Source organism: Acinonyx jubatus, chromosome A1, assembly GCF_027475565.1.
Source record: "Acinonyx jubatus isolate Ajub_Pintada_27869175 chromosome A1, VMU_Ajub_asm_v1.0, whole genome shotgun sequence".
NCBI classification, from domain to species: Eukaryota; Metazoa; Chordata; class Mammalia; order Carnivora; family Felidae; genus Acinonyx; species Acinonyx jubatus.
Genome location: NC_069380.1, coordinates 131,014,174 through 131,022,411, shown reverse-complemented (window position 1 = coordinate 131,022,411; position 8,238 = coordinate 131,014,174). Strand labels below are relative to the sequence as shown.

General features: G+C 37.8%; 1 protein-coding gene across 4 annotated transcripts in view; it reads left to right on the top strand.

Moving 5' to 3' along the window:
• The first annotated feature begins 48 nt into the window (after positions 1–48).
• CENPK (centromere protein K) overlaps positions 49–8,238 on the top strand; it is a 57,963-nt gene continuing 49,773 nt past the window's right edge. For 2 of the 4 annotated variants that reach the window (XM_027041071.2, XM_053223417.1), the window contains exons 1-3: positions 49–146; positions 1,097–1,151; positions 7,281–7,431. In XM_027041071.2, the coding sequence (XP_026896872.1) occupies positions 7,315–7,431 (117 nt within the window). In that variant the 5' untranslated portion in view covers positions 49–146; positions 1,097–1,151; positions 7,281–7,314. Of the gene's footprint in view, positions 196–1,096; positions 1,152–7,280; positions 7,432–8,238 lie in introns of all 4 variants that reach the window. The other 2 variants (XM_027041058.2, XM_027041062.2) reach the window with 2 other exon arrangements.

Below are 8,238 nucleotides of genomic sequence, written 5' to 3'. Positions count from 1 at the left end.
GTGGCAGAGCGAGTTTCGGGATTGGCTGGGGTGCGTAGGAGCAGATCCAATCAGCAAGCAGCGCGCGCTTGGGGCCCTAGGCCGGGAAGTCCTGTCTGAGCCAGGCTGAGGTGGCCTGCAGTCCGTGGCTGTGTGGTGGTTAAGAGGTGGGTAAGGGAGAGCGCCTTAACGGTAGACACTTGGAAGGCTCCCAGGGTATGGAACTGTAGCGCCGATGGTGGGACCCTGAAGCTCACGGGAACTGGATACCGGACGTCCCGCCAGTCCCTGTGACCCGCTCTTCTCCCGCTCTAGAACCCAGCGGGTTAGAGGGAAATGACAGAGGGGCAGGGAACTGAGGGAACTATCTAACTTGAGGGCCTCCCTTCAGGTGCTGACGGAACTGTTTTCTTCCCTGAGTTTCTTGATTCTCCCAAACGAGAAAGAGGTGGTGGGCGCTTCTTACTGTTTTCTTAGGGAGGGAGAGGGAGAGAGAGAGAGAAAGAACGAAGGAAAGAGAGAAAGAGAGAGAACGAACCAACTAGGCAGGCCAAGAAACCCAAGGGTACATGGCAGGATCATTCCCCCTGCTGCCATCGTCCTGGTCTGCGCTTTCATGTCTTAGCCGCCTTCTCGACAGCTCTCTTCTTTAAAAAAAAAAAAAAAAAAGGGAAAGAAAGAAAGAAAAACTTATTATGGTAAAAACCACATAACGTTTACTGTCTTCCCCCCTCTTTTAAAACTGAGGTATAATTCATATACAACACTATATAGTTGACCTTTGAACAAGGGGTGAGCAGAGTGGTTAGGGGCACATCCCCCCTCTTCATTGGAAAATCAGCCTATAACTTAGGATCCTCCCCAAAGCTTTACTAATAGACTACTTTTGATATAAAGCCTTACCCATAACATAAACAGTGTAAACATTTTTGTACAAGGCTGAAGGTATTTACTGAAGGTCTTTTACTAGCTGACTTCAGATTGTTAATAGTAATGTTAATAGCTAATAATGATATAACTTCATATGCTAAGCACAGTTCTAAGAACTTTATATATACTAACTCATTTAATTGTCATAACAACTTTATGGGGTAATGTTATTGTCTTCATTTTACAGGTAAGGAAACCGAGGCAGAGACAGTTTAAGTGCCTTGCCCAAGGTCACACAGCTTGTAAGTATTGAAGCCGGGATTTAAACCTAGACATTTTGATTGTAGAGTTCACACAAAGTTTTTTTGAGTAATGCTGTAGTATGCATTCCTGTGTAGACTAAAGCAAATATATCTATCTATAATAGTATTCCTAGAAATAGAATTTCTGGGTCAGAAGTTAAATGTATTTAAAATTTTAATGGCTATTGTTTATTATCTTACAAAGTGATTAGTTTATGAACAGTGCATGCCTCTTGTGAATAGTGTATGCCTCTTGTTCTATATTCTTCTCATTATTGTTTATTATTAAATTTTTCATTATTGCTAGTCCGGATGAAAAATAACTCTTGTTTAATTTTCATTTTTATGACTTATAAGTAAGGTTAAAAATGCATTTTTCTATATATAAAGGATTTCTCATTTTTTTAAATTTCCCATTTTTGTCCTTTGCTCATTTCTCTTGGATTGTTTCTGTTATTTAGCTTTTTATTGCAAAGTAAAATATAGATATCAAAAAAACCATATAAAAATAAGTGTAAATTCCATAAATTATTCTAAGGTGAACACCTTTATCACCATGTAGATCAAGAAATAAAACTTTGATAATCATCTCAAAAGTTTCTCATTTGGCCCATCCTAATCAAAGTTCTTTCTCCTGCCTTCTCTCCCTCCAAAAGCATTGATATCCTGACTTTTATGGTGATCACTTTTTTAAATTAGTTTTCTTTTTTATGGTTGGTTATTGGATTTTTTTTTCATATTTGTAGGCATTCATTATACATGAAGAAAATTAGGTCTTGAGTGCCATGTATGTTACAAATATTTCTTTAAATTTTGAGGTTTTACGTTTTAGCTTTTTTTGGGGGGTGGGATATTGAAGAACTTGGGTTTATTACTCAGTGCAGTGAGAGAAAATACAGTGTGGTGTCTTAGTAAGGAGGTGTTAGATTATTTTTTAATTTTTTAATGATATCTTTGTACCTGCAGAATTTTAAAAAAATTTATGGAGATTTTATTTAGTTTTGTTAGAAATGCTTTCCCAATCCAAGCAAAAAAAATGTCTCCATGTTTTCTTTATGTTCTGCTTTATCATTTCTGTTTCTGGAATTTTTGAGGGATGTAGGGATCATGTAAAGATTGAGGTGTATATCTAGGCTTAACCCACCTTTTCCCTCCCCTTCACCCAAATACTCTGCAGTTAATTAAAAAAAAAAAATGAGGAAGTTCTATGAAGGACCAAATTATACCTGGGGAAAAAATGCAATATAGTTTATAAAATATGCTCCTATTTGGATTGTTCTTATATCCCCTTAATTTGCATTGCCACCTGTGTTCTATATCATAGGTCCATAAATGTGTGAATCCAGAAAGGCTTTTATGTGTTTATGTTCCACTGTTCAGTTTGCCTATCCATGTGCTAATTCCATGCTATAAAAATTAGTATAGTTTTTTAATAAGTTTAATGTGTGGTAAGGCAAGTTTTCTCATCTTCTTCATGAGGGTCTTGGCTGTTTTTTGGCCCCTTGCCCTTCCATATAAAGTTTAGAATTTGCTTGTCAAGTGCCACAAAAATAGAAACTTTTAGAACTTTTTTTTTTTTAAGTTTATTTATTTATTTATTTTGAGAGTGAGAGACAGAGAGAGAGGGAGAGGGAGAATCCCAAGCATGCGCTGAGCTGTCAGCACAGATCCCAATGCAGGGCTCAAACTCATGAACCATGAAATCATGACCTGAGCCAAAATCAAGTTAGACACTTAACCAACTGAGCCCATCCAGGCATCCCAAATACTTTTAGAATTTTGAATTTTGATTAAGATTCAATAGACCAACTTAGGAGGAATTAACATCTTTACAGTATGGAGTCATTTAATTTCTGAACATGGTGTATCTCCCCAAGTTTCTTTAAAATCTCTCTTGATGAGACCTTGATTAAGTAGTATAAAACTTAAGTTTCTTATGAATAAAAGTGTTTTGGGGGAGTGGGCTGTTCTGGTTTGCATTTAGTGTTGTGGGGTAGACATCTTTATTCTTTTTTGGTCTGTCTACTTCCTTAAAATTGTCTCAACTTTGCATTTTATGCCATCAGAGTCTTCTACTACCTACCACTCCTTGCAGCGGTCATCTAGCAAGATTATATCATGCTCCTTCATTTCTTGAAGATTTTTAGCTTCTGGCTCACTGCAGCCCTCTGCAGCACTACTGTCATACTTCATGGTGATTTTAATATCCACATATGGCCTCCCTTTTTCTTGACCTCTTTTTCTTTAGTGATTATATTCTCTATCTTCTAGTAGTTACTCATTCCTGTGGTCATACGTCAAAGACTATCATTTTTTCACTTGGTCTTTGTACCTATGCTGCTACACTATAGAAGAAAATATATAACCATGTTCTAATTCCATTTTAAATTAATGACATATTCGCTAGTGGGTATTTAATGGTCTCAAGTGGACATTTAATCTCAAGTTGTCCTACTATTTTATCCTCTCCTGTTCTCTTATATATCTATTTCATATATTAAAAAAATTTTTTTAAATGTTTATGTGTTTATTTTATTTTATTATTATTTTTTTCAATATATGAAGTTTATTGTCAAATTGGTTTCCATACAACACCCAGTGCTCATCCCAAAAGGCACCCTCCTCAATACCCATCACCCACCCTCCCCTCCCTCCCACCCCCCATCAACCCTCAGTTTGTTCTCAGTTTTTAAGAGTCTCTTATGCTTTGGCTCTCTTCCACTCTAACCTCTTTTTTTTTTTTCCTTCCCCTCCCCCATGGGTTTCTGTTAATTTTCTCAGGATCCACATAAGAGTGAAGCCATATGGTATCTGTCTTTCTCTGTATGGCTTATTTCACTTAGCATCACACTCTCCAGTTCCATCCATGTTGCTACAAAGGGCCATATTTCATTCGTTCTCATTGCCACGTAGTACTCCATTGTGTATATAAACCACAATTTCTTTATCCATTCATCAGTTAATGGACATTTAGGCTCTTTCCATAATTTGGCTATTGTTGAGAGGGCTGCTATAAACATTGAATGTTTATGTATTTTTGAGAGAGAGAGAGACAGAGCATGAGCTGAGGAGGGGCAGAGAGAGAGGGAGACACAGAATCTGAAGCAGGCTCCAGGCTCTGAGCTGTCAGCACAGAGCCCAATGGGGGCTCGAACTCACGAGCTATGAGATCATGACCTAAGCCAAAGTCAGATGCTTAACCAACTGAGCCACGCAGGTGCTGCTGTTTCATACATTTCTTAATGTATTTTTTTTTTTAATGTTTTATTTACTTTAAGACAGAAAGACAGAGATAGAGACAGAGCATGAGTGGGGATGGGGCAGAGAGAGAGGGGGACACAGAATCTGAAGCAGGCTCCAGGCTTTGAGTTGTGAGCACAGAGCCTGACGTGGGGCTCGATCTCAGGAACTGTGAGATCATGACCTGAGCCGAAGTTGGATGCTTAACCAACTGAGCCACCCAGGCGCCCCTCTTAATGTATTTCTTAAACCTCCTGTGCTTTTCCCCATTCTCATTCACAGCTGACGACCTTAGTTAACATTTCCCTGAGAAAAGAGAAGCAGTCCAAATAGAACTTCCATAAAATCCTATCAACACATCTACTCACCTGCTTGCAATCCTCCTACATTTCCATTAAAATGGATGAACTATGTATACTTCTATCTCTTTTCTTTAATGTTTATTTTTGAGAGAGAGAGGCAGAGAGAGAGGGAGACACAGAATCCAAAACGGGCTCCAGGCTCTAAGCTGTCAGCACAGAGTCCAATATGGGGCTCAAACCCACGAACTGTGATATCATGACCTGAGCCAAAGTTGGACGCTTAACTGACTGAGCCACCCAGGTGCCCCTATATAGACTTCTATCTTAAATCAGTCTCTCTACTTAGGTATTAAATTCCATTCTTTTTCTCTTGCAACTCCTGCAATATTTCCTTCTGTGTCATTTAAGTGCTCTGTTTTCTCCTGGCTTAAAAAAAAGTCTTTCTTGACCCCATATCACCCTCCAACTGTTTTCCTTTAGAGAAAAGAATTGTTGAAAATATTTTATATTACTAGGTATGTACAGTTCCTTGCCTTCTGTTCTCTCTTGAATATACTCCATTCATGCTTTTACTCCCACCATTCTACTGAAACTCCCTTATAAAGGCCTCCAGTTTTGTGTATTTATTCCATTGAAATTGTGATAAATTATCCTAAGACTTAGAGGTTTATTATGTTCAGCAGTTCTTTGCATCAAGAATTCAGACAGGATATAGTAGGACAACTTGTCAATTGCTCTGCAATGTCTATGCCCTTGTCTGGAAGTCTCAAAGTCTGAGGGCTGAATCATCAGAATGTTCATGTGCATGTCTAATTGTTGATGCTAGCTTTTGGCTGGGAACCTCAGTTCCTTTCTGTGGGCTTCACCATTAGTCTCTTCATTTGTGCCAGTTTGGGGTGCCTGGGTGGCTCAGTCAGTTAAGTGTCTGACTTCAGCTCAGGTCATGATCTCCCAGTTTGTGAATTCGAGCCCCACTCTGTGCTCTCTGCTGTCGGGGGGAGCCCACTTCAGATTCTCTGTCTGTCTGTCTGTCTGTCTCTCTCTCTCTGCCCCTCCCCGTTCACACGTGCTCACTTGCTGTCAAAAACATTAAAAAACAAACAAACAAACAAACAAACAAACAAACATTTGTACCAGGCTTCTTCACAGCATGGTTGCTGGTTTATAAGGGTGAATGTTCTGAGACAGAGGTGTAAGTGCTATGGCCTTTTATGACTTAGTTTTGGAAGTCACTTCCATTATATTCTATTCGTAAAGGCAGTTAGAAAGTCCTACTCAGGTTCATGATGAGGATAAATAGTCTCTGCCTCTGGACAGGGAGTAATAACCTGGAATATGGCTGTGACTCTTTTTGGAAAATACAGTCCTCTATCCATATTACTAAGTAAATTGTCAGTTCTCTGTTTTTATCATACTTGACCTATCTCTGGTATTTGATACTTCATCACTCCTTTCTTTAATACTTTCTTACTTTGAATTTCAGGTTATCATACTCTTAATTTTCTTTTCACCTTATTATTGAGCGCTCCTTCTCAGATTCAGTGGTTCCTGTTTATTATTCTTTCCAGGTCTGGATCTCTTCTCATTTCTGTCTGTACACTCTTGCTTTTGTGATCTCACCTAGCCTTGTGGCTTTACATATCTTGTATGGTGATGACTCAAATTCTAGCTCAAAACTTTCCCTTGAACTCCATACATGTACGTTCAATTGCTTAATCAGCATCTGCACTAATAGACACCTTATATTTAGCAAGTACAAAATTGAATTTTTAATCATTACCTTCTCATATCTAGCTGCTTCTGTTTCTTCCACTGTCTTCACTATCTCAGTACCCAACTGGCAGCTCCATCTTTCCATTTGCTTACCTAAACTTTTTTAATAACAAAAGTTGCTTGGATCATTGCAATAGCTAACTGACTTTCCTGTTTCTGTCCTTACTGCCTGTTGTTAACCAGAGTTGTGCTGTTAAAATATAATTCAACTTAAGTCATTTTTCCATTGAAAACCCTTTAATCGTTTATCATCTCAGCTGAAGTCCTTAAAATAGCCTAGAAAGCCCACATAATCTAATTCCTAAATCTCTCAACCTCATCTTGTGTTCTCTGCCTTACTTTGCTCCAATCACACTAGCTGCTTTACTGCTCTAGGAACATGACCCTCATACTCCTGCCCCAGGGCCTTTGCATTTGCAATTCCCTGCCTGGAGCCTCTTCCTCTAAATATCCCCATGTCTCACTTTCTTATCTCCTTCATGTTTTTTGCTCAATCGTTAACTTCTCAATGACCTTAAATGACCACATTATGTGAAATTACATTACCCCTAACCAAGCATGTCCTATTTTATTCCCTGTCTTGCTTTCCTACATAAAATTATTTCCACTTATAAATTGATATATATATTATATATATTTCCACTTATATAACTGGTTTATTGTCTCTTTATTTTAACTGGAATATAAGTTCCATGGTAGGGAAGGATTTTTGCCCATTTTGTTCACTCTTACATGTTTAGTTCCTAGCTTACTGTCTGGCAGGTGATAGGTGTTCAAGAAATTATTGTTAAATGAATAAATATTTTTACTTCAGTTTTTCTTATAAGGCTAAAAAAATCACAAGGCACATGTCAGTGAATCAGCAAGATCTAGACCCAGATAGTAGTACAGATATGGAAGATGTTACAAATGCTGAAGAAGAACTTATTAAGGAATGTGACGAAATGTGGAAAGACATGGAAGAAGTAAGTACCAAGAGGTCAAAGTGATATATATATTAATTACTATAAGATTTCTTTCCATTTCAATAATAGACTTAAGAAAAATAATTATGTTGGGTCCTGAAAGCTGTTATATTATACAGTAAAAATTTATATAGCTTTTAAACCTGTAAGCATTTATTCAAGAAACTTTATGCCAGGTGAGCTCTAGAAAGAGAAAAAATTATGGCAATCCCTGCCCTCAAGGAGATTGTCATGTAATAGAGACCATTGCTTTTATGTTAGAAGTATTGTGGTGGAAATACAAAGACTACTTAAAACGAGTAGTATACCTAGATAGAAAGGGTCAAGGATAGCTTTCTAAAGGCAGTAATAACTGAATTAATTTCTAAAGGATAAATAGAAATTAGCTTCTGAAAGTAGGAGAGGTATATAAAGCAGAAGGAACAAAATATGTAAGGTTGGAAGAGTTTAGAGAACATTAGATAGAATATTATGGCTTCGTAAATTCGGAGGAGATTGACCTGTGGAGTGAGGCTGGAAATATAATTAGGAGCAAGAACATGAAGGATTTTGTTGAGTTTGTACTGTGGGGAGCAATTAAAGGATTATAAACATGAATCTTTGGGAAAAGATGCAGTTTGGGAAAATTGCTTGGTTGTTTTGAAGACAATGGAATATAGAAGATTGAGACTGCAGGTAGAAGAAGCATTTAAGAGGCTCTAGTACTTACTAATCCTGATAAGAAGTACTGTAGGGCCATATCCTATCACTGCATATAGAAGGAGGACTTAGGAGATACTAAGGAGATAGGGCCAAAATGAGTGGAAC